At 39.7% G+C, this 27,841-nt stretch overlaps 1 protein-coding gene across 2 annotated transcripts in view; it reads left to right on the top strand.

Annotated features, from left to right (window-relative positions):
• Window positions 1–504: 504 nt before the first annotated feature.
• dmrt1 (doublesex and mab-3 related transcription factor 1) overlaps window positions 505–27,841 on the top strand; it is a 45,895-nt gene continuing 18,558 nt past the window's right edge. Inside the window, 4 exon segments of one of the 2 annotated variants that reach the window (NM_001124269.1) lie at window positions 505–741; window positions 2,713–2,893; window positions 20,943–21,106; window positions 23,776–24,031. In NM_001124269.1, the coding sequence (NP_001117741.1) occupies window positions 526–741; window positions 2,713–2,893; window positions 20,943–21,106; window positions 23,776–24,031 (817 nt within the window). In that variant the 5' untranslated portion in view covers window positions 505–525. 2 annotated transcript variants of the gene reach the window in all.

Raw genomic sequence — 27,841 nt, 5'->3', positions numbered from 1 at the left:
AGAAAAATACGTCTTGATCACTGTCGTATGCCCACTGGGTGGCGTTCAGAGGGCTTTGCAAGGCCAAGTTTGATAGACCTGGCCCTGTTGCCTACGTTAACTCTGAGGGAAAGCATTATGTTTTAACAACTTCCTGCGAGATAGATCTTCATTATACAGTGCCAGGGTTCATCTGGTCAGCGAGTGGGTAGAGGAGAGGAGTGCCCGCCAGGACTGGGCTGGGTCGGGCATGCCATCACCCCCCTACGGCCTGGAATGCTGAGTTTGGGCCAAACTGTCCACGGTGACGTTGGAGGGTGAGAGTACACGTGGGACAGTAACCTTGTAGGTTCTCAATATTGCATCAACTTCTCGCGACATTAAACACTTCAATAAGATAAACTCACCGTACTAGTTGTCACTTGTGTCGCGAGAGAAGAGCCGTTGGTCGCCGAGCATCCGTTTTTTTTTTTGCTGAAGATTTTCCTGCAACCGGTCAGAAGCCACGGTCACCATCACCACTAGCTACCACTTACCACCCCGACAATGAGCGACGACGAGCAGACCAAGCTGCTGGAGTGTGCCGGTCCCCCGTCCGCTTCTCCCGCAAAGAAACCCCCGCGGATGCCCAAGTGCTCCCGGTGCAGGAACCACGGCTACGTGTCGCCGCTGAAGGGACACAAGCGCTTCTGCAACTGGAGAGACTGCCAGTGCCAGAAATGCAAACTGATCGCGGAGCGGCAGAGAGTTATGGCGGCCCAGGTAGGGAACTACTGTAGTTTGCAATAGTGCATTGTATTAGGATCTTTCGATTAAGCTATGCATTGGTTTTTTTCCACAGTAAATGTAAATAATGCTGTTTTGCAATTATATGCATACGTGGATTGTGCATTGTGCTGTGTGGAACTAGCTAACTTTAGCTAGTTAACGTTAGCAATAATTTATTAGCTACAGTTTTGCTGCTGTGGTTTTCAAATAGTCTGTCAGATTTATTTTATTTTCATCCTACAGTTATTTGTTTATGTTCCGTATTTACACAGTTGATCACAACAAAGGCATTTGTTTAGAGACATGGATACATTGAATAGCTTGGTGGCTACAATCTGCTACAATGTGAATACACCATCATGCTGGAGTTTCCCTCAGACAGACAGCTAAATGTGTAGACCAATACATAACCTGAAGCATGGATGGAATCCAGGTTATTGAAATACGATGTTAGAATAGTGCCAAAATGTACACTATCAATTTTGCTTTAAATATATGCTTCAGTGTAATTTGTAAACTATAATTTTATAACAAGGCACTTTAACAAGGCACTTTGGGCTTGCAGCTTACTAAAACGGAGTCCAAAGTGAAGGAAGTTTATGACGAACTCTGATGATCAGAGAGACTGGTGGCTTTGTGGAATTTGTCTAATTCACTCAAGGTCAATACTTTAGTCAGATAGGCTACATGTAGAGTAACCTAATCTACTACTAGTGGAAGAAGCTGAAGTCACTCCCTGTCTGTCAGTAAGCCTTCTTCAGGATATATGATTGTGAGACAATACATTTTTTATAAAGTTTGTAATGTCCAATTGTTTCCAAGTTCACTGACATGCAGGAATTCCTATATTTTCATGTGTAGGTAGATTTGGTGGACAAAGATAACAGCTAATATGAATTAAAAACAGGCTGTGGTCAAAGTAAACCCAAAGATATTCTCCACATGCATTTTACATCAGGTCCAGGAGCAGGCTGGGTGTGGGAACTGGCCAATGAGGTCCAGGAGCAGGCTGGGTGTGGGAACTGGCCAATGAGGTCCAGGAGCAGGCTGGGTGTGGGAACTGGCCAATGAGGTCCAGGAGCAGGCTGGATGTGGGAACTGGCCAATGAGGTCCAGGAGCAGGCTGGGTGTGGGAACTGGCCAATGAGGTCCAGGAGCAGGCTTAATCTGGGTGTGGGAACTGGCCAATGAGGTCCAGGAGCAGGCTTAATCTGGGTGTGGGAACTGGCCAATGAGGTCCAGGAGCAGGCTGGGTGTGGGAACTGGCAAATGAGGTCCAGGAGCAGGCTGGGTGTGGGAACTGGCCAATGAGGTCCAGGAGCAGGCTGGGTGTGGGAACTGGCCAATGAGGTCCAGGAGCAGGCTTAATCTGGGTGTGGAAACTGGCCAATGAGGTCCAGGAGCAGGCTTAATCTGGGTGTGGGAACTGGCCAATGAGGTCCAGGAGCAGGCTTAATCTGGGTGTGGAAACTGGCCATTGAGGTCCAGGAGCAGGCTTAATCTGGGTGTGGAAACTGGCCAATGAGGTCCAGGAGCAGGCTTAATCTGGGTGTGGAAACTGACCAATGAGGTCCAGGAGCAGGCTTAATCTGGGTGTGGAAACTGGCCAATGAGGTCCAGGAGCAGGCTTAATCTGGGTGTGGGAACTGGCCAATGAGGTCCACGAGTATGCGAAATCTGTGTGTGGGAACTCTGTCTGTCTGTCTGTCTGTCTGTCTGTCTGTCTGTCTGTCTGTCTGTCTGTCTGTCTGTGTCTACCTTCCTGCTTGTATGTCTGTCATGTCTCTATCCTTCCTCAATACAGTAACTAACTGTGTCTGTGTGTGGGTGTGCATGTATGTGTCTTTCTCTGTGTGTGTGTGTGCCTCTTTCTCTCTCTGTGTGTGTGCCTCTTTCTCTCTGTGTGTGTGTGCCTCTTTCTCTCTGTGTGTGTGTGTGTGTGCCTCTTTCTCTCTGTGTGTGCAGGTGGCTCTGCGACGGCAGCAGGCTCAAGAGGAGGAGATGGGGCTCTGTAGCCCAGCCACGCTGTCCAGTCAGGAGGTTGTTGTGAAGAATGAGCCCACTGGAGACTGTCTGTCCTCGGTGTCTGGAGGACGATCACCTACCTGTGGAAACACCTCAGCTGGTACCTCACCTTCTAATGCAGGTATATATATGACACACATTCAATCCATGTGCATCCACCCACGTCCAAACATATTAGTGTTACTGATGTAAATCTGGTCCCTATGTTTATAACACAGTATAATGTCAGGACTACCACAACTAATATAATCTGGTGCCTATGTTTATAACACAGTGACTACCACAACTAATATAATCTGGTACCTATGGTTATAACACAGTGACTACCACAACTAATATAATCTAGTACCTATGTTTATAACACAGTGACTACCACAACTAATATAATCTGGTACCTATGTTTATAACACAGTGACTACCACAACTAATAGAATCTGGTACCTATGTTTATAACACAGTGACTACCACAACTAATATAATCTAGTACCTATGTTTATAACACAGTGACTACCACAACTAATATAATCTAGTACCTATGTTTATAACACAGTGACTACCACAACTAATATAATCTGGTACCTATGTTTATAACACAGTGACTACCACAACTAATATAATCTGGTGCCTATGTTTATAACACAGTATAATTCCATGACTACCACAACTAATATAATCTAGTACCTATGTTTATAACACAGTGACTACCACAACAAATATAATCTAGTACCTATGTTTATAACACAGTGACTACCACAACTAATATAATCTGGTGCCTATGTTTATAACACAGTATAATTCCATGACTACCACAACTAATATAATCTAGTACCTATGTTTATAACACAGTGACTACCACAACAAATATAATCTAGTACCTATGTTTATAACACAGTGACTACCACAACAAATATAATCTAGTACCTATGTTTATAACACAGTGACTACCACAACTAATATAATCTGGTACCTATGTTTATAACACAGTGACTACCTCAACTAATATAATCTGGTGCCTATGTTTATAACACAGTGACTACCACAACTAATATAATCTGGTACCTATGTTTATAAGACAGTGACTACCACAACAAATATAATCTAGTACCTATGTTTATAACACAGTGACTACCACAACTAATATAATCTAGTACCTATGTTTATAACACAGTGACTACCACAACTAATATAATCTGGTGCCTATGTTTATAACAAAGTGACTACCACAACTAATATAATCTGGTACCTATGTTTATAACACAGTGACTACCACAACTAATATAATCTAGTACCTATGTTTATAACACAGTGACTACCACAACTAATATAATCTAGTGCCTATGTATATAGTATAATGCCATGACTACCACAACTAATATAATCTAGTACCTACATTTATAACACAGTGACTACCACAACTAATATAATCTGGTGCCTATGTTTATAACACAGTGACTACCACAACAAATATAATCTAGTACCTATGTTTATAACACAGTGACTACCACAACTAATATAATCTATTACCTATGTTTATAACACCGTGACTACCACAACTAATATAATCTAGTACCTATGTTTATAACACCGTGACTACCACAACTAATATAATCTAGTACCTATGTTTATAACACAGTGACTACCACAACTAATATAATCTGGTGCCTATGTATATAGTATAATGCCATGACTACCACAACTAATATAATCTAGTACCTATGTTTATAACACAGTGACTACCACAACTAATATAATCTAGTACCTAAATTTATAACACAGTGACTACCACAACTAATATAATCTAGTACCTAAATTTATAACACAGTGACTACCACAACTAATATAATCTAGTACCTATGGTTATAACACAGTAACTACCACAACTAATATAATCTAGTACTTATGTTTATAACACAGTGACTACCACAACTAATATAATCTAGTACCTATGTTTATAACACAGTGACTACCACAACAAATATAATCTAGTACCTATGTTTATAACACAGTGACTACCACAACTAATATAATCTGGTGCCTATGTTTATAACACTGTATAATGCCATGACTACCACAACTAATATAATCTAGTACCTATGTTTATAACACAGTGACTACCACAACTAATATAATCTGGTACCTATGTTTATAACACAGTGACTACCACAACAAATATAATCTAGTACCTATGTTTATAACACAGTGACTACCACAACTAATATAATCTAGTACCTATGTTTATAACACAGTGACTACCACAACTAATATAATCTGGTACCTATGTTTATAACACAGTGACTACCACAACTAATATAATCTGGTACCTATGTTTATAACACAGTGACTACCACAACTAATATAATCTAGTACCTATGTTTATAACACAGTGACTACCACAACTAATATAATCTGGTACCTATGTTTATAACACAGTGACTACCACAACTAATATAATCTGGTGCCTATGTTTATAACACAGTATAATTCCATGACTACCACAACTAATATAATCTAGTACCTATGTTTATAACACAGTGACTACCACAACAAATATAATCTAGTACCTATGTTTATAACACAGTGACTACCACAACTAATATAATCTGGTGCCTATGTTTATAACACTGTATAATGCCATGACTACCACAACTAATATAATCTGGTGCCTATGTTTATAACACAGTGACTACCACAACTAATATAATCTGGTACCTATGTTTATAACACAGTGACTACCACAACAAATATAATCTAGTACCTATGTTTATAACACAGTGACTACCACAACTAATATAATCTAGTACCTATGTTTATAACACAGTGACTACCACAACTAATATAATCTGGTGCCTATGTTTATAACACAGTGACTACCACAACTAATATAATCTGGTACCTATGTTTATAACACAGTGACTACCACAACTAATATAATCTAGTACCTATGTTTATAACACAGTGACTACCACAACTAATATAATCTAGTGCCTATGTATATAGTATAATGCCATGACTACCACAACTAATATAATCTAGTACCTACATTTATAACACAGTGACTACCACAACTAATATAATCTGGTGCCTATTTTTATAACACAGTGACTACCACAACTAATATAATCTAGTACCTATGTTTATAACACAGTGACTACCACAACTAATATAATCTAGTACCTATGTTTATAACACAGTGACTACCACAACTAATATAATCTGGTGCCTATGTATATAGTATAATGCCATGACTACCACAACTAATATAATCTAGTACCTAAATTTATAACACAGTGACTACCACAACTAATATAATCTAGTACCTAAATTTATAACACAGTGACTACCACAACTAATATAATCTAGTACCTAAATTTATAACACAGTGACTACCACAACTAATATAATCTAGTACCTATGGTTATAACACAGTGACTACCACAACTAATATAATCTAGTACTTATGTTTATAACACAGTGACTACCACAACTAATATAATCTAGTACCTATGTTTATAACACAGTGACTACCACAGCTAACATAATCTAGTACCTATGTTTATAACACAGTGACTACCACAACTAATATAATCTAGTACCTATGTTTATAACACAGTGACTACCACAACTAATATAATCTAGTACCTATGTTTATAACACAGTGACTACCACAACTAATATAATCTAGCACCTATGTTTATAACACAGTGACTACCACAACTAATATAATCTGGTGCCTATGTTTATAACACAGTATAATGCCATGACTACCACAACTAATATAATCTGGTACCTATGTTTATAACACAGTGACTACCACAACTAATATAATCTAGTACCTATGTTTATAACACAGTGACTACCACAATTAATATAATCTAGTACCTATGTTTATAACACAGTGACTACCACAACTAATATAATCTAGTACCTATGTTTATAACACAGTGACTACCACAACTAATATAATCTAGCACCTATGTTTATAACACAGTGACTACCACAACTAATATAATCTGGTGCCTATGTTTATAACACAGTATAATGCCATGACTACCACAACTAATATAATCTAGTACCTATGTTTATAACACAGTGACTACCACAACTAATATAATCTGGTGCCCATGTTTATAACACAGTGACTACCACAACAAATATAATATAGTACCTATGTTTATAACACAGTGACTACCACATCTAATATAATCTAGTACCTATGTTTATAACACAGTGACTACCACAACTAATATAATCTAGTTCCTATGTTTATAACACAGTGACTACCACAACTAATATAATCTAGTACCTATGTTTATAACACAGTGACTACCACAACAAATATAATCTAGTACCTATGTTTATAACACAGTGACTACCACAACTAATATAATCTAGTACCTATGTTTATAACACAGTGACTACCACAACTAATATAATCTAGTACCTATGTTTATAACACAGTGACTACCACAACTAATATAATCTAGTACCTATGTTTATAACACAGTGACTACCACAACTAATATAATGTGGTACCTATGTTTATAACACAGTGACTACCACAACTAATATAATCTAGTACCTATGTTTATAACACAGTGACTACCACAACTAATATAATCTAGTACCTATGGTTATAACACAGTGACTACCACAACTAATATAATCTGGTACTTATGTTTATAACACAGTGACTACCACAACTAATATAGTCTGGTACCTATGTTTATAACACAGTGACTACCACAACTAATATAATCTGGTACCTATGTTTATAACACAGTGACTACCACAACTAATATAATCTAGTACCTATGGTTATAACACAGTGACTACCACAACTAATATAATCTGGTACTTATGTTTATAACACAGTGACTACCACAACTAATATAGTCTGGTACCTATGTTTATAACACAGTGACTACCACAACTAATATAATCTGGTACCTATGTTTATAACACAGTGACTACCACAACTAATATAATCTAGTACCTATGTTTATAACACAGTGACTACCACAACTAATATAATCTGGTACCTATGTTTATAACACAGTGACTACCACAACTAATATAATCTGGTACCTATGTTTATAACACAGTGACTACCACAACTAATATAATCTGGTACCTATGTTTATAACACAGTATAATGCCATGACTACCACAACTAATATAATATTGTCCCTATGTTTATAACACAGTATAATGCCATGACTACCACAACTAATATAATCTGGTACCTATGTTTATAACACAGTGACTACCACAACTAATATAATCTAGTACCTATGTTTATAACACAGTATAATGCCATGACTACCACAACTAATATAATCTGGTACCTATGTTTATAACACAGTGACTACCACAACTAATATAATCTAGTACCTATGTTTATAACACAGTGACTACCACAACTAATATAATCTGGTGCCTATGTTTATAACACAGTGACTACCACAACTAATATAATCTGGTACCTATGTTTATAACACAGTGACTACCACAACAAATATAATCTAGTACCTATGTTTATAACACAGTGACTACCACAACTAATATAATCTAGTACCTATGTTTATAACACAGTGACTACCACAACTAATATAATCTGGTACCTATGTTTATAACACAGTGACTACCACAACTAATATAATCTGGTACCTATGTTTATAACACAGTGACTACCACAACTAATATAATCTAGTACCTATGTTTATAACACAGTGACTACCACAACTAATATAATCTGGTACCTATGTTTATAACACAGTGACTACCACAACTAATATAATCTGGTGCCTATGTTTATAACACAGTATAATTCCATGACTACCACAACTAATATAATCTAGTACCTATGTTTATAACACAGTGACTACCACAACAAATATAATCTAGTACCTATGTTTATAACACAGTGACTACCACAACTAATATAATCTGGTGCCTATGTTTATAACACTGTATAATGCCATGACTACCACAACTAATATAATCTGGTGCCTATGTTTATAACACAGTGACTACCACAACTAATATAATCTGGTACCTATGTTTATAACACAGTGACTACCACAACAAATATAATCTAGTACCTATGTTTATAACACAGTGACTACCACAACTAATATAATCTAGTACCTATGTTTATAACACAGTGACTACCACAACTAATATAATCTGGTGCCTATGTTTATAACACAGTGACTACCACAACTAATATAATCTGGTACCTATGTTTATAACACAGTGACTACCACAACTAATATAATCTAGTACCTATGTTTATAACACAGTGACTACCACAACTAATATAATCTAGTGCCTATGTATATAGTATAATGCCATGACTACCACAACTAATATAATCTAGTACCTACATTTATAACACAGTGACTACCACAACTAATATAATCTGGTGCCTATTTTTATAACACAGTGACTACCACAACTAATATAATCTAGTACCTATGTTTATAACACAGTGACTACCACAACTAATATAATCTAGTACCTATGTTTATAACACAGTGACTACCACAACTAATATAATCTGGTGCCTATGTATATAGTATAATGCCATGACTACCACAACTAATATAATCTAGTACCTATGTTTATAACACAGTGACTACCACAACTAATATAATCTAGTACCTAAATTTATAACACAGTGACTACCACAACTAATATAATCTAGTACCTAAATTTATAACACAGTGACTACCACAACTAATATAATCTAGTACCTATGGTTATAACACAGTGACTACCACAACTAATATAATCTAGTTCTTATGTTTATAACACAGTGACTACCACAACTAATATAATCTAGTACCTATGTTTATAACACAGTGACTACCACAGCTAACATAATCTAGTACCTATGTTTATAACACAGTGACTACCACAACTAATATAATCTAGTACCTATGTTTATAACACAGTGACTACCACAACTAATATAATCTAGTACCTATGTTTATAACACAGTGACTACCACAACTAATATAATCTAGCACCTATGTTTATAACACAGTGACTACCACAACTAATATAATCTGGTGCCTATGTTTATAACACAGTATAATGCCATGACTACCACAACTAATATAATCTGGTACCTATGTTTATAACACAGTGACTACCACAACTAATATAATCTAGTACCTATGTTTATAACACAGTGACTACCACAATTAATATAATCTAGTACCTATGTTTATAACACAGTGACTACCACAACTAATATAATCTAGTACCTATGTTTATAACACAGTGACTACCACAACTAATATAATCTAGCACCTATGTTTATAACACAGTGACTACCACAACTAATATAATCTGGTGCCTATGTTTATAACACAGTATAATGCCATGACTACCACAACTAATATAATCTAGTACCTATGTTTATAACACAGTGACTACCACAACTAATATAATCTGGTGCCCATGTTTATAACACAGTGACTACCACAACAAATATAATATAGTACCTATGTTTATAACACAGTGACTACCACATCTAATATAATCTAGTACCTATGTTTATAACACAGTGACTACCACAACTAATATAATCTAGTTCCTATGTTTATAACACAGTGACTACCACAACTAATATAATCTAGTACCTATGTTTATAACACAGTGACTACCACAACAAATATAATCTAGTACCTATGTTTATAACACAGTGACTACCACAACTAATATAATCTAGTACCTATGTTTATAACACAGTGACTACCACAACTAATATAATCTAGTACCTATGTTTATAACACAGTGACTACCACAACTAATATAATCTAGTACCTATGTTTATAACACAGTGACTACCACAACTAATATAATGTGGTACCTATGTTTATAACACAGTGACTACCACAACTAATATAATCTAGTACCTATGTTTATAACACAGTGACTACCACAACTAATATAATCTAGTACCTATGGTTATAACACAGTGACTACCACAACTAATATAATCTGGTACTTATGTTTATAACACAGTGACTACCACAACTAATATAGTCTGGTACCTATGTTTATAACACAGTGACTACCACAACTAATATAATCTGGTACCTATGTTTATAACACAGTGACTACCACAACTAATATAATCTAGTACCTATGGTTATAACACAGTGACTACCACAACTAATATAATCTGGTACTTATGTTTATAACACAGTGACTACCACAACTAATATAGTCTGGTACCTATGTTTATAACACAGTGACTACCACAACTAATATAATCTGGTACCTATGTTTATAACACAGTGACTACCACAACTAATATAATCTAGTACCTATGTTTATAACACAGTGACTACCACAACTAATATAATCTGGTACCTATGTTTATAACACAGTGACTACCACAACTAATATAATCTGGTACCTATGTTTATAACACAGTGACTACCACAACTAATATAATCTGGTACCTATGTTTATAACACAGTATAATGCCATGACTACCACAACTAATATAATATTGTCCCTATGTTTATAACACAGTATAATGCCATGACTACCACAACTAATATAATCTGGTACCTATGTTTATAACACAGTGACTACCACAACTAATATAATCTAGTACCTATGTTTATAACACAGTATAATGCCATGACTACCACAACTAATATAATCTGGTACCTATGTTTATAACACAGTGACTACCACAACTAATATAATCTAGTACCTATGTTTATAACACAGTGACTACCACAACTAATATAATCTGGTGCCTATGTTTATAACACAGTGACTACCACAACTAATATAATCTGGTACCTATGTTTATAACACAGTGACTACCACAACTAATATAATCTGGTACCTATGTTTATAACACAGTGACTACCACAACTAATATAATCTGGTACCTATGTTTATAACACAGTGACTACCACAACTAATATAATCTGGTACCTATGTTTATAACACAGTGACTACCACAACTAATATAATCTGGTACCTATGTTTATAACACAGTGACTACCACAACTAATATAATCTGGTACCTATGTTTATAACACAGTGACTACCACAACTAATATAATCTGGTACCTATGTTTATAACACAGTGACTACCACAACTAATATAATCTGGTACCTATGTTTATAACACAGTGACTACCACAACTAATATAATCTGGTACCTATGTTTATAACACAGTGACTACCACAACTAATATAATCTGGTACCTATGTTTATAACACAGTGACTACCACAACTAATATAATCTGGTACCTATGTTTATAACACAGTGACTACCACAACTAATATAATCTAGTACCTATGTTTATAACACAGTGACTACCACAACTAATATAATCTGGTACCTATGTTTATAACACAGTGACTACCACAACTAATATAATCTGGTACCTATGTTTATAACACAGTGACTACCACAACTAATATAATCTGGTACCTATGTTTATAACACAGTGACTACCACAACTAATATAATCTGGTACCTATGTTTATAACACAGTGACTACCACAACTAATATAATCTAGTACCTATGTTTATAACACAGTGACTACCACAACTAATATAATCTGGTACCTATGTTTATAACACAGTGACTACCACAACTAATATAATCTGGTACCTATGTTTATAACACAGTGACTACCACAACTAATATAATCTGGTACCTATGTTTATAACACAGTGACTACCACAACTAATATAATCTGGTACCTATGTTTATAACACAGTGACTACCACAACTAATATAATCTGGTACCTATGTTTATAACACAGTGACTACCACAACTAATATAATCTGGTACCTATGTTTATAACACAGTGACTACCACAACTAATATAATCTGGTACCTATGTTTATAACACAGTGACTACCACAACTAATATAATCTAGTACCTATGTTTATAACACAGTGACTACCACAACTAATATAATCTGGTACCTATGTTTATAACACAGTGACTACCACAACTAATATAATCTGGTACCTATGTTTATAACACAGTGACTACCACAACTAATATAATCTGGTACCTATGTTTATAACACAGTGACTACCACAACTAATATAATCTGGTACCTATGTTTATAACACAGTGACTACCACAACTAATATAATCTAGTACCTATGTTTATAACACAGTGACTACCACAACTAATATAATCTGGTACCTATGTTTATAACACAGTGACTACCACAACTAATATAATCTGGTACCTATGTTTATAACACAGTGACTACCACAACTAATATAATCTGGTACCTATGTTTATAACACAGTGACTACCACAACTAATATAATCTGGTACCTATGTTTATAACACAGTGACTACCACAACTAATATAATCTGGTACCTATGTTTATAACACAGTGACTACCACAACTAATATAATCTGGTACCTATGTTTATAACACAGTGACTACCACAACTAATATAATCTGGTACCTATGTTTATAACACAGTGACTACCACAACTAATATAATCTGGTACCTATGTTTATAACACAGTGACTACCACAACTAATATAATCTGGTACCTATGTTTATAACACAGTGACTACCACAACTAATATAATCTGGTACCTATGTTTATAACACAGTGACTACCACAACTAATATAATCTGGTACCTATGTTTATAACACAGTGACTACCACAACTAATATAATCTGGTACCTATGTTTATAACACAGTGACTACCACAACTAATATAATCTGGTACCTATGTTTATAACACAGTGACTACCACAACTAATATAATCTGGTACCTATGTTTATAACACAGTGACTACCACAACTAATATAATCTGGTACCTATGTTTATAACACAGTGACTACCACAACTAATATAATCTAGTACCTATGTTTATAACACAGTGACTACCACAACTAATATAATCTGGTACCTATGTTTATAACACAGTGACTACCACAACTAATATAATCTGGTACCTATGTTTATAACACAGTGACTACCACAACAAATATAATCTGGTACCTATGTTTATAACACAGTGACTACCACAACTAATATAATCTGGTACCTATGTTTATAACACAGTGACTACCACAACTAATATAATCTGGTACCTATGTTTATAACACAGTGACTACCACAACAAATATAATCTGGTACCTATGTTTATAACACAGTGACTACCACAACTAATATAATCTGGTACCTATGTTTATAACACAGTGACTACCACAACTAATATAATCTGGTACCTATGTTTATAACACAGTGACTACCACAACAAATATAATCTAGTACCTATGTTTATAACACAGTGACTACCACAACTAATATAATCTGGTACCTATGTTTATAACACAGTGACTACCACAACTAATATAATCTGGTGCCTATGTTTATAACACAGTGACTACCACAACTAATATAATCTGGTACCTATGTTTATAACACAGTGACTACCACAACTAATATAATCTGGTACCTATGTTTATAACACAGTGACTACCACAACTAATATAATCTGGTACCTATGTTTATAACACAGTGACTACCACAACTAATATAATCTGGTACCTATGTTTATAACACAGTGACTACCACAACTAATATAATCTGGTACCTATGTTTATAACACAGTGACTACCACAACTAATATAATCTGGTACCTATGGTTATAACACAGTGACTACCACAACTAATATAATCTGGTACCTATGTTTATAACACAGTGACTACCACAACTAATATAATCTAGTACCTATGTTTATAACACAGTGACTACCACAACTAATATAATCTGGTACCTATGTTTATAACACAGTGACTACCACAACTAATATAATCTGGTACCTATGTTTATAACACAGTGACTACCACAACTAATATAATCTGGTACCTATGTTTATAACACAGTGACTACCACAACTAATATAATCTGGTACCTATGTTTATAACACAGTGACTACCACAACTAATATAATCTGGTACCTATGTTTATAACACAGTGACTACCACAACTAATATAATCTGGTACCTATGGTTATAACACAGTGACTACCACAACTAATATAATCTGGTACCTATGTTTATAACACAGTGACTACCACAACTAATATAATCTAGTACCTATGTTTATAACACAGTGACTACCACAACTAATATAATCTGGTACCTATGTTTATAACACAGTGACTACCACAACTAATATAATCTGGTACCTATGTTTATAACACAGTGACTACCACAACTAATATAATCTGGTACCTATGTTTATAACACAGTGACTACCACAACTAATATAATCTGGTACCTATGTTTATAACACAGTGACTACCACAACTAATATAATCTAGTACCTATGTTTATAACACAGTGACTACCACAACTAATATAATCTGGTACCTATGTTTATAACACAGTGACTACCACAACTAATATAATCTGGTACCTATGTTTATAACACAGTGACTACCACAACTAATATAATCTGGTACCTATGTTTATAACTATTGGGTTTAGATCAGTTGAACATATTAAAATCAAACACAGGTCTTGACATGAACTTTTTTGCCACTAGTCCTTTTGAACATGTAGGACTGATTAGCTTCCTGAAAGCTCAAGTCACTTCTAATGGTCTGTAACACCAGGGGCCAAAATGGTGACATCAAATTCTGTTGAATGATGCAAGGAACCACTTTACACAATACAATTATTGTTATCATTATGATTATTATCATTATTATTATTATTATTAGCATTATTATTATCAGATTTAAATGCAGGCTCCCCTCTGCCTATTGGCTTCTTTGCAGAGTCAAGCTTGTCTCAAAATAGAACACTTTCCCTTTAAGGTTCGCCTGGAGGATGGTTGGCCTAAGAAATATTACAACATTCCAATTACAACCAAATATTATTATGTCTTTATAAAATACTTTCCTACTTTAATGAATCTGGGATCAAATGGCTAAGGTTGGCTACCTCAAAGCAAGGTAACTAACTAACTTGTTTATCTGCCTGGTAAGGCAGGTTTCACTGGAGATCTATTGCCAGCATTGGTAGTTATTTGTGGTTTAGGCTATTCTAAGAATATTTGAATGTTGTCAGAATGACTTGGCCAATGTTGAATATCGGGGAATAACAGCTTTCCAACTGTGTCAGAATTATTTTGCAGCTATTTTCATTGCTTTAGAGGTGTTTTCCAACAGGAGTGTTTTGCCCTGGTTTACTAACACAACCATTCATTTGTGGTTATTCACAATATTTATTTTAGGACATCAGACATGACAATGACATTAATAGATCCTATTAGCTAATTAGTTAACTAGCGAGATAGTTAGCCAGGCTACATGTTATGTTTTGAATTGGCTATCTAGTTAGTCTGTTGTCTATCATTATTTTATAGGCCAGGGATGGGCAATTTTGATAGGGGTGGGGGCCACAAAGAATCTGAACACATTATGAGGGGCAGCAGTGGCTGGCGGGTACCCACACACGCAGTCAGTCCCGGCCCTAGCCTTTTGGGGACCCCCACCGACGGCCTTTTGGGGACCCCCCCGACGGCCTTTTGGGGACCCCCCCGACGGCCTTTTGGGGACCCCCCCCGACGGCCTTTTGGGGACCCCCCCCCCGACGGCTGACAGAAATTTTGTGGACAGTGGACACAACTGGCTCTGCAGACATCGGGAGGACAGTGGACACAACTGGCTCTGCAGACATTGGGAGGCCAGTGGACACAACTGGCTCTGCAGACATTGGGAGGACAGTGGACACAACTGGCTCTGCAGACATTGGGAGGCCAGTGGACACAACTGGCTCTGCAGACATCGGGAGCTCAGTGGACAGCATCTCATGTGGAGGACTTTCTGTGTAGTCCTAGTCCTGATGTCCTGGTACTATCAGTATAGTTCTGATGTCCTGGTACTATCAGTATAGTTCTGATGTCCTGGTACTATCAGTATAGTCCTGATGTCCTGGTACTATCAGTATAGTCCTGACGTCCTGGTACTATCAGTATAGTCCTGATGTCCTGGTACTATCAGTATAGTTCTGATGTCCTGGTACTATCAGTATAGTTCTGATGTCCTGGTACTATAGTATAGTCCTGGTACTATCAGTATAGTCCTGATGTCCTGGTACTATCAGTGTAGTCCTGATGTCCTGGTACTATCAGTATAGTTCTGATGTCCTGGTACTATCAGTGTAGTCCTGATGTCCTGGTACTATCAGTGTAGTCCTGATGTCCTGGTACTATCAGTATAGTCCTGATGTCCTGGTACTATCAGTATAGTCCTGATGTCCTGGTACTATAGTATAGTCCTGGTACTATCAGTATAGTCCTGATGTCCTGGTACTATCAGTATAGTCCTGATGTCCTGGTACTATCAGTATAGTCCTGATGTCCTGGTACTATAGTACAGTCCTGGTGCTATTGTACAGTCCTGGTACTATCAGTATAGTCCTGATGTCCTGGTACTGTAGTCCTAGTCCTAGTCCTGATGTCCTGGTACTATAGTGTAGTCCTAGTCCTGCTGTCCTGGTACTATCAGTATAGTCCTGATGTACTGGTACTATAGTGTCCTGGTACTATCAGTATAGTCCTGATGTCCTGGTACTATAGTATAGTCCTGGTACAATCAGTATAGTCCTGATGTCCTGGTACTATCAGTATAGTCCTGGTGCTATAGTACAGTCCTGGTACTATCAGTATAGTTCTGATGTCCTGGTACTATAGTGTAGTCCTAGTCCTGCTGTCCTGGTACTATCAGTATAGTCCTGATGTCCTGGTACTATAGTGTAGTCCTGATGTCCTGGTACTATCAGTATAGTCCTGATGTACTGGTACTATAGTGTCCTGGTACTATCAGTATAGTCCTGATGTCCTGGTACTATAGTGTAGTCCTGATGTCCTGGTACTATAGTACAGTCCTGGTGCCAGCCTCAAGTCCATCTTTTGATCACTCTGTGGTAGAGGAAGTAAGGAGGCAGAAACAGCTTGTTCCTTCAAGCCTGATATCAGCTCTGGACTGGAATACCAACCCGGTCAAGGCTGCTGCCACTGTGTGTGTTTGTGGCCCCTGGACCGGTGACAGAGAGGAGAGGAGTTGAGCACTCAGTGATTCAGCCATGAGGACAACGGTCAGACCTGGGACACACACAACACTTCTGTCTCCTAATCTACTGATAGTGAGATATACCACAGAGCTGAATCTGGCAGAAGCTTGAGACAAATGTGTCTTTGTTGACTCCAGATATCCCAACACATGATGAGGACTGTTGTTGATATGGTAAATATGCCTTAATTCTGCTCCTTGAGGTAGGTTAGTTGTTGTATCATGTATAATTTTTTGTTTTCTTGAGTAAGACAGCTCCAAAATGCAGGTGTTTCAGCCCAGCTCAGTGCTTTCTGTGGTGGGGCAGCCAGCAGAAAATACAGTGTTGAGCCTGATTGGCTCAGTTTTCTGTCACTCATGGGACAGCACGTCATCCCCAATTCTAAGGTTAGAGCTCGAATATTTTAACCCTTGGGTTCTGCCATAGAGTTATATTAGAAATGCCCATCCAAGAAGGCTCAAGGTCATTGGCCACAGATAATGATTGGAGTGATCATGTCAACATCATACTTTCAAAATCTTAGCTAGCAAGCTAGCAGTCGTCGCCATGAATCAAGTCGACAATCAAATCCTTTTCAACATTACACAACAAGTTGTGGTTTGGGAAGGAATCAGTGGCTAACTGTGAGTTCAAGACAACTCGGGAAAACGAGCTACGACTGGGAAAATACGTTTGAACGGTCGTTCAAATCTTTCTCTTTGATGACAACATTTCCTCAGGATGGACCGCTGCGCCACTTTCCTGTTCAAGCACATTACAACATGAGTCCAAAAAATGCTGCTGTATAAATGATGTAATATGCCAGGGAGATATGTAGACTGTAGCTGAGAAAGTAATACTAAGTGTATGTTGTGTCGTAAGCTGTTAGTAGCCCATGTTCCTCGCCCTAATAATTTGGTCTGTTTTCACCGTTTGTGGCCGTTGTCTGCAACTTTTTTTGTACAACTTTGACAGTGCTACTGATAGTAGTGGTGGCCCTTGGCTTGCACGTGCAAATTCAGCACACACAACATTCTATAAAATAATTGTGTTATTTGACGTATCAAATTAAAAGCTTATTTAATGTGTCAAATAATGTTATGACATGTATCTTGTTTGACACGCAAAGACCCAAACGGCGTTCAATGTTCAGAGAAATGTAATCATCGAATATTGTAAGAGCTTTCATTGTCTGCTTATATGCCCTCTTTATTTATCCTACGGTTCTGACTTGGTGTACAGGGAGAACACTGTAAGTAAGAACGGCCCATGTTCTGAATTCTGTCGCTGTACATTTCAAAAGTGCTGAAGAAATAGTTATATTGACTATCCTCGTCGTCTCTCTCTTAATGTCTTAATCGAAATTACGGATGGCCTCTTATCCACTTGTTGTCCCCCTATGTCATAGTTTGTACATCTCAATTGTCAGCAGGAACCACATTTGTTTAAAAAGCAAGTCAGCCATTTCAGCTATGTCTTTTAGAAAGGCAGTAAATGATGCTGAGTTAACTGTAGCAGTGGTAAGGTGTTGGGACAACTTTATGTTGGCCCTCACAGTTTGTGGGCACAGTTTGTCACCGTTATAGTGCAACTCATGTATTGTTTAGTGTAGTGTTGTTGCTTTGCTGGCATGCCACATTTGTTTGTATGTATGGTTTTACCAATGAAGAGAAGGATGGAGATTGACAGGAAGAATCAGTTCAGGACAGCCACCAGCAGATGGTGCTATTGTGTGAGACTGAAAACTAAAAATGTCTTGACTGAAAACAGAAAGACATCGTTTATTTTTGTTAAATTTAACCTTTATTTAACCAGGTGGCTAGTTGAACACCTTTATTTAACCTGGTAGGCTAGTTGAGAACACCTTTATTTAACCAGGTAGGCCAGTTGAGAACACCTTTATTTAACCAGGTAGACCAGTTGAGAACATGTCCTCATTTACAACTGCGACCTGGCCAATATAAAGCAAAGCAGTTTGACAAAAACAACAACACAGAGTTACACGTGGAATAAACAAACATATAGTTAATAATACAGTATAAACAAGTCTATATACAGTGTGTGCAAATGGAGTGAGGAGGTAAGGCAATAAATAGGCCATAGTAGCGAAGTAATTACAATTTAGCAATTAACACTGAGTGATTGATGTGCGGATGAGGATGTACAAGTAGAAATACTGGTGTGCAAAATAACAGAAAAACAAAAAACAAAAATGGGGATGAGGTAGGTAGGTTGGATGGGCTATTTACAGATGGGCTATGTACAGCTGCACCGACCGGTAAGCTGCTCTGACAGCTGATGCTTAAAGTTAGTGAGGGAGATATAAGTCTCCAACTTCAGTGATTTTTGCATATTAGTTTCCAACCTTGTGAACTCTCTTGGAACTGGCAGAGTTGGTATCAGTGTACTAGGGGTGGCAGTACACTGGCTGGAGGATTTTTAAGTCCATAATTTCAGCATGTGTACAGATGGAAAGCAGAGTGAATGTCTTTTAATCTCTCTCCTGTCTGTCCCTGCAGGGAGTCGGTCTGGTCTGAGGGACAGTATACCTGGCCCTGCCTGACCTCTAACCCTAACCCTGTTCCTCTGTCCCTGCAGGGAGTCGGTCTGGTCTGAGGGACAGTATACCTGGCCCTGCCTGACCTCTAACCCTAACCCTGTTCCTCTGTCCCTGCATGGAGTCGGTCTGGTCTGAGGGACAGTATACCTGGCCCTGTCTGACCTCTAACCCTAATCCTGTTCCTCTGTCCCTGCAGGGAGTCGGTCTGGTCTGAGGGACAGATACCTGGCCCTGTCTGACCTCTAACCCTAACCCTGTTCCTCTGTCCCTGCAGGGAGTCGGTCTGGTCTGAGGGACAGTATACCTGGCCCTGCCTGACCTCTAACCCTAACCCTGTTCCTCTGTCCCTGCAGGGAGTCGGTCTGGTCTGAGGGACAGTATACCTGGCCCTGCCTGACCTCTAACCCTAACCCTGTTCCTCTGTCCCTGCAGGGAGTTGGTCTGGTCTGAGGGACAGTATACCTGGCCCTGCCTGACCTCTAACCCTGTCCTCAATCCCTTGTAGGTAGTCGTTCTGGCCTGGCGTCCAGCCCCACAGCGTTCAGTAGGGGGCAGTCTACTGACGGAACAGCTGACCTTCTGGTGGACACCTCCTACTACAACTTCTACCAGCCGTCACGCTACCCTACAGCCTACTACAGTAACCTGTACAACTACCAACAATACCAGGTAGGCCTCTCTGTAACCCTACCCTACAGCCTACTACAGTAACCTGTACAACTACCAACAATACCAGGTAGGCCTCTCTGTAACCCTACCCTACAGCCTACTACAGTAACCTGTACAACTACCAACAATACCAGGTAGGCCTCTCTGTAACCCTACCCTACAGCCTACTACAGTAACCTGTACAACTACCAACAATACCAGGTAGGCCTCTCTGTAACCCTACCCTACAGCCTACTACAGTAACCTGTACAACTACCAACAATACCAGGTAGGCCTCTCTGTAACCCTACCCTACAGCCTACTACAGTAACCTGTACAACTACCAACAATACCAGGTAGGCCTCTCTGTAACCCTACCCTACAGCCTACTACAGTAACCTGTACAACTGCCAACAATACCAGGTAGGCCTCTCTGTAACCCTACCCTACAGCCTACTACAGTAACCTGTACAACTACCAACAATACCAGGTAGGCCTCTCTGTAACCCTACCCTACAGCCTACTACAGTAACCTGTACAACTACCAACAATACCAGGTAGGCCTCTCTGTAACCCTACCCTACAGCCTACTACAGTAACCTGTACAACTACCAACAATACCAGGTAGGCCTCTCTGTAACCCTACCCTACAGCCTACTACAGTAACCTGTACAACTACCAACAATACCAGGTAGGCCTCTCTGTAACCCTACCCTACAGCCTACTACAGCAACTTGTACAACTACCAGCAATACCAGGTAGGCCTCTCTGTAACCCTACCCTACAGCCTACTACAGCAACTTGTACAACTACCAGCAATACTGGGAGCAACCAACGAAGGAGCCACCAATGGGGAGAATAGTGAGACGCTGGACAGAGGGAGGGAGCCACCAATGGGGAGAATAGTGAGACACTGGACAGAGGGAGGGAGCCACCAACGGGGAGAATAGTGAGACACTGGACAGAGGGAGGGAGCCACCAACGGGGAGAATAGTGAGACGCTGGACAGAGGGAGGGAGCCACCAACGGGGAGAATAGTGAGACACTGGACAGAGGGAGGGAGCCACCAACGGGGAGAATAGTGAGACGCTGGACAGAGGGAGAGAGCCACCAACGGGGAGAATAGTGAGACACTGGACAGAGGGAGGGAGCCACCAACGGGGAGAATAGTGAGACGCTGGACAGAGGGAGAGAGCCACCAACGGGGAGAATAGTGAGACACTGGACAGAGGGAGGGAGCCACCAACGGGGAGAATAGTGAGACACTGGACAGAGGGAGGGAGCCACCAACGGGGAGAATAGTGAGACACTGGACAGATGGAGGGAGCCACCAACGGGGAGAATAGTGAGACGCTGGACAGAGGGAGAGAGCCACCAACGGGGAGAATAGTGAGACACTGGACAGAGGGAGGGAGCCACCAACGGGGAGAATAGTGAGACGCTGGACAGAGGGAGAGAGCCACCAACGGGGAGAATAGTGAGACGCTGGACAGAGGGAGGGAGCCACCAACGGGGAGAATAGTGAGACGCTGGACAGAGGGAGAGAGCCACCAACGGGGAGAATAGTGAGACACTGGACAGAGGGAGAGAGCCACCAACGGGGAGAATAGTGAGATGCTGGACAGAGGGAGAGAGCCACCAACGGGGAGAATAGTGAGACACTGGACAGAGGGAGAGAGCCACCAACGGGGAGAATAGTGAGACACTGGACAGAGGGAGAGAGCCACCAACGGGGAGAATAGTGAGACGCTGGACAGAGGGAGAGAGCCACCAACGGGGAGAATAGTGAGACACTGGACAGAGGGAGAGAGCCACCAACGGGGAGAATAGTGAGACGCTGGACAGAGGGAGGGAGCCACCAACGGGGAGAATAGTGAGACGCTGGACAGAGGGAGAGAGCCACCAACGGGGAGAATAGTGAGACACTGGACAGAGGGAGGGAGCCACCAACGGGGAGAATAGTGAGACGCTGGACAGAGGGAGGGAGCCACCAACGGGGAGAATAGTGAGACGCTGGACAGAGGGAGAGAGCCACCAACGGGGAGAATAGTGAGACACTGGACAGAGGGAGCAGACTCAGTGTTCCAGGACGATTTGGAGAATACTGATTGGAATATATATAGGACTCATCTAACCACGATTAACCACGATTCATTCTCTAACGTTGAGGAATACACATCATCAATCACAAGATTCATCAAAAAATCCGGACATTCCCCAACCAAAAACCCTGGACTAACGGAGAAATCTGTACCATGCTGAGAGCCCCGTACTGCAGCATTCAACGTCAGCAAAGTGAATGTGTAAAACACCTTCATGATTCCTATATTGTCTCTGATAACAGAGTTTAAAACACCTTCAAGGACAGTAACACCAGGCAAGTCAGTTAAGAACAAATTCTTATTTTTGACAACGGCCTAGAAACAGTGGGTTAACTGCCTTGTTCAGGCTTTGTCAGCTCTGGGATTCGATCTTGCAATCTTTTGGCTACTAGTCCAAACACTCTAACCACTAGGCTACCTGCCACCCCGTAAACATGCATGATGCATTGTTTAACCTTTAACTTCCTTTAAGCTGAGGGAGGACGTGAGCTCTGTTTAAAGCTCTGTTTAAATATAATTTTGAAATTGAGAAAGACAATCATTTTCTCCCCACCTGTCTGTGTGTGTGTGTGTTATCGTCTGAAACAGATGCCGAACGGCGAGAGTCGTCTATCCAGCCACAACGTGTCTCCTCAGTACCGGATGCATTCCTACTATTCCTCTGCCTCCTACCTCAGCCAGGGGCTAGGCCAGGGGTTGGGCCAGGGTCTGGGCCAGGTGCTGGGCCAGGGGTTGGGCCAGGGTCTGGGCCATGGATTGGGTCAGGGGCTGGGGACCACGGCAGCCTGTGTTCCCCCCATCTTCTCTCTGGAGGACAACACCTGCCATGACACCAAGCAGACCTGTGAGTAATACACACAGAGATACGTACGCACACATATGCACGCGCACGCACACACGCACACACACACACACACACGACACACACACACACGACACACACACACACACACACACAGATACATAGAGATACACACGCACACACACATACACACACACACACATACTATACACACACAGATACATACACACACTTACATTTCCACTGAATCCAGAGAGGGGTTCATCCGGGGAGGTCCACACTGCACGACAAAGACTCTGCAAAACGTATAAAAATAACGTCAAAAGTCCAGGTTTTATTATGGCCATTTGTACTGTTAGTCCTACTCGTCATCCTACAGTTGTTTACAATCACTTTGGCACTAATTTCAGAACCTTGTGGTCATTATTCAAAACTCTAGACACAAAACTCAAAACGGTCATCACTTTTAACACAGGCTGTCCAATGTTCAAAACATTGCATTGTGCATTCATATCTTTAAAGAAACCTTGCACCTGCAGAATCATCGGTTCAAATAACTCATTTATCATGAAATACCATAGGAACATTCATTTAGATCACCCACACACAAGATACCGATAGTTTCACTGTGTAGTTGTTCATACAATCATTAAATATTGTAGTACAAAATGTGATACATGTTTCATTATGCTACTACACATAAATACATCACTGTAAAAGGACTAGTAGAGAGAATACTACAGACACAGTGGAATCATTGAACAAAATATGACATTTATTGATGAAATACAATAAAATCACAACATAGGTTTCTTTGAATCAAAGCAAAAATAATTAGCTACAAAAAAGAAAAAAATTACAATAAAACGTCAACTGCAGTGTGCCTCACCTGGCTTACTGTAAAACGTCAACTGCAGTGTGCCTCACCTGGCTTACTGTAAAACGTCACTGCAGTGTGCCTCACCTGGCTTACTGTAAAACATCAATGCAGTGTGCCTCACCTGGCTTACTGTAAAACATCACTGCAGTGTGCCTCACCTGGCTTACTGTAAAACATCACTGCAGTGTGCCTCACCTGGCTTACTGTAAAACATCACTGCAGTGTGCCTCACCTGGCTTACTGTAAAACATCACTGCAGTGTGCCTCACCTGGCTTACTGTAAAACATCACTGCAGTGTGCCTCACCTGGCTTACTGTAAAACATCACTGCAGTGTGCCTCACCTGGCTTACTGTAAAACGTCACTGCAGTGTGCCTCACCTGGCTTACTGTAAAACATCACTGCAGTGTGCCTCACCTGGCTTACTGTAAAACATCACTGCAGTGTGCCTCACCTGGCTTACTGTAAAACATCACTGCAGTGTGCCTCACCTGGCTTACTGTAAAACATCACTGCAGTGTGCCTCACCTGGCTTACTGTAAAACATCACTGCAGTGTGCCTCACCTGGCTTACTGTAAAACATCACTGCAGTGTGCCTCACCTGGCTTACTGTAAAACATCACTGCAGTGTGCCTCACCTGGCTTACTGTAAAACATCACTGCAGTGTGCCTCACCTGGCTTACTGTAAAACATAAACCGCAGTGTTCCTCACCTGGCTTACTGTAAAACATCACTGTAGTGTGCCTCACCTGGCTTACTGTAAAACGTCACTGCAGTGTGCCTCACCTGGCTTACTGTAAAACGTCAACTGCAGTGTGCCTCACCTGGCTTACTGTAAAACGTCACTGCAGTGTGCCTCACCTGGCTTACTGTAAAACATCACTGCAGTGTGCCTCACCTGGCTTACTGTAAAACATCACTGCAGTGTGCCTCACCTGGCTTACTGTAAAACGTCACTGCAGTGTGCCTCACCTGGCTTACTGTAAAACATCACTGCAGTGTGCCTCACCTGGCTTACTGTAAAACATCACTGCAGTGTGCCTCACCTGGCTTACTGTAAAACATCACTGCAGGGTGCCTCACCTGGCTTATTGTAAAACATCACTGCAGTGTGCCTCACCTGGCTTACTGTAAAACATCACTGCAGTGTGCCTCACCTGGCTTACTGTAAAACATCACTGCAGTGTGCCTCACCTGGCTTACTGTAAAACATCAACCGCAGTGTTCCTCACCTGGCTTACTGTAAAACATCACTGTAGTGTGCCTCACCTGGCTTACTGTAAAACGTCAACCGCAGTGTTCCTCACCTGGCTTACTGTAAAACATCACTGCAGTGTGCCTCACCTGGCTTACTGTAAAAAGCTAAACAAAGGATTGATTACTGTACTTTTATATTTCCATCAACTGTGTCTTGTGGAGTTGGCCACAGGTTCTCATCCACATCACAATGGATGTTTTCATTGGCCAAACATCTTGGGAAGAATATTCGGGTGAATCCAGGCCTGACACTGGTCTGCCGTGATGTCATTGCATGGTGAATCCAGGCCTGACACTGGTCTGCCGTGATGTCATCGTATGCGTCATCCATGGCCTGGAGAAGGGTGGCTTGTTTGTGAGGGCGCCTATCATATACCTTCCAACTCCATTTGGAGAAAAAATCCTAAATTGGGTTAAGGAACGGAGAGTATGGGGGTAAGTACATGGTGGTAGTGGTAGTGGTGGTAGTGGTAATGCAGATATAGTAATGCAGATATAGTAATGCAGCTATAGTAATGCAGATATTGCTAGGTTAGTCAGATTTAGCCCTCCAGATATAGTAATGCAGATATAGTAATGCAGATATTGCTAGGTTAGTCAGATTTAGCCCTCCAGATATAGTAATGTAGATATAGTAATGTAGATATTGCTAGGTTAGTCAGATTTAGCCCTCCAGATATAGTAATGCAGATATAGTAATGCAGATATTGCTAGGTTAGTCAGATTTAGCCCTCCAGATATAGTAATGTAGATATAGTAATGCAGATATTGCTAGGTTAGTCAGATTTAGCCCTCCAGATATAGTAATGTAGATATAGTAATGCAGATATTGCTAGGTTAATCCGATTTAGCCCTCCAGATATAGCCAGATATTGTAATGCAGATATTGCTAGGTTAGTCCGATTTAGCCCTCCAGATATAGTAATGTAGATATAGTAATGCAGATATTGCTAGGTTAGTCAGATTTAGCCCTCCAGATATAGTAATGTAGATATAGTAATGCAGATATTGCTAGGTTAGTCAGATTTAGCCCTCCAGATATAGTAATGTAGATATAGTAATGCAGATATTGCTAGGTTAGTCCGATTTAGCCCTCCAGATATAGTAATGCAGATATTGTAATGCAGCTTTTGCTAGGTTAGTCTGATTTAGCCCTCCAGATATAGTAATGTAGATATTGTAATGTAGATATTGCTAGGTTAGTCAGATTTAGCCCTCCAGATATAGCCAGATATTGTAATGCAGATATTGTAATGCAGATATTGCTAGGTTAGTCAGATTTAGCCCTCCAGATATAGTAATGTAGATATAGTAATGCAGATATTGCTAGGTTAGTCCGATTTAGCCCTCCAGATATAGTAATGCAGATATTGTAATGCAGCTTTTGCTAGGTTAGTCTGATTTAGCCCCCCAGATATAGTAATGTAGATATTGTAATGTAGATATTGCTAGGTTAGTCAGATTTAGCCCTCCAGATATAGTAATGTAGATATAGTAATGCAGATATTGCTAGGTTAGTCAGATTTAGCCCTCCAGATATAGTAATGTAGATATAGTAATGCAGATATTGCTAGGTTAGTCAGATTTAGCCCTCCAGATATAGTAATGTAGATATAGTAATGCAGATATTGCTAGGTTAGTCCGATTTAGCCCTCCAGATATAGTAATGTAGATATTGTAATGTAGATATTGCTAGGTTAGTCAGATTTAGCC

This window comes from Oncorhynchus mykiss, chromosome 6 (assembly GCF_057628025.1).
Source record: "Oncorhynchus mykiss isolate SJ-2025 chromosome 6, ASM5762802v1, whole genome shotgun sequence".
NCBI classification, from domain to species: Eukaryota; Metazoa; Chordata; class Actinopteri; order Salmoniformes; family Salmonidae; genus Oncorhynchus; species Oncorhynchus mykiss.
This window is presented reverse-complemented; position numbering and strand designations above follow the sequence as displayed.